General features: G+C 28.0%; 1 protein-coding gene across 1 annotated transcript in view; it reads right to left on the bottom strand.

The window, feature by feature from the left end:
* The window catches only part of TEOVI_000179800 (uncharacterized protein), a gene marked incomplete at both ends in the record, with an annotated part of 375 nt that extends 119 nt beyond the window's left edge, over positions 1-256 (bottom strand). The window contains one exon of the mRNA XM_067224979.1: positions 1-256. Within this exon, the coding sequence (XP_067081080.1) occupies positions 1-256 (256 nt within the window).
* Positions 257-1,086: the final 830 nt, after the last annotated feature.

The raw sequence follows: 1,086 nt of genomic DNA, 5'->3' as shown, positions 1-1,086 counted from the left end.
TTTTTTTTTTGTTCCCGTCGCAAGAGAAACAGGGAAATAATTGTGTGAAAAGGAAAAATAAATAAATAAATGAATAGTTGGAAGTGCATGGCCTTCTGTTTTCCTCACTGGAATTCATTTGTTCACCTAATGCAAAACTCAAAAAAAAAAGCAAGAAATGAACAGAAGAGAGGGGGAAAAAAATGAGGGAAAAATAACTTGTTTTTGGGAGCAATTGGGACGTGTGCGACGGGGAGCTGAGCTGTTGGAATTTCATTTTATATTTGATTTTTCCAATTCACTTGACTTCATGTTAAGTCGGATTTCGGTTGCAGCAGTTTTATTTCATTTCATCTTTTTTGTGTGCTTTTTTTTTTCTTCTCCCCTCCTTTTCACCCTTCCATTCTTTCATCTTTTATTATTTTCATTATTACTTTGAGTGTAATTCTGCATCATATGTATATATATATATATAAATATATTTATATATATAAATATATTTACATACATATATTTGTTATTTCATTTTATTCTCCCGCTTTCCAAACAGTTTTTTTTGTTTGCGCGTGTTCTTGCGAGTTTTATTATCAGTTTTATTATTATTATTATTGATGGTGTTTTCGTTTTTTTGTACTAAGTTTATAGAGTTATGGGAGGGAAAATGAAGGCACAAAAAGCAGAAAGAAAGAGGAAAAAAAAGAAAAAAAATGAAGCTGAAATGATTTCGAGTGAAATTTTTTCTTTTCTTTTCTTTTTTTGCTCGTTTTTATTTCGTTTTGTTGGGTATTAATAAAATATTTGTTGCTATTATCTACAGAGAAGCAAACAAATATTTATTATTAATCTGTTCTTTCTTCTTTTTTTTCTTTTTGTGCCTTTTGAGTGGGCTTATATTATTCTTAATATCACTTCTCCCGATTATTATTATTATTATTAATATATTATTATTATTATCATTATTATTATCCGCCAGTGAGTCGCCATCATTATTCATTTTTCATCCATCTCAAGAAGATAAAACAAAACAAGACAACAGTAATAAAATCAATTTAGCAAAAAAAAAGTGAAAATCGAAAAAAAATCGAAACATAAAAGAATATGGAAAAA

The sequence above is a fragment of the Trypanosoma equiperdum genome (genome assembly GCF_001457755.1).
Source record: "Trypanosoma equiperdum strain OVI genome assembly, contig: ctg_426, whole genome shotgun sequence".
NCBI classification, from domain to species: domain Eukaryota; phylum Euglenozoa; class Kinetoplastea; order Trypanosomatida; family Trypanosomatidae; genus Trypanosoma; species Trypanosoma equiperdum.
Note: the sequence above shows the minus strand (reverse complement) of the source record. Positions and strands in the feature narration are given on the sequence as shown.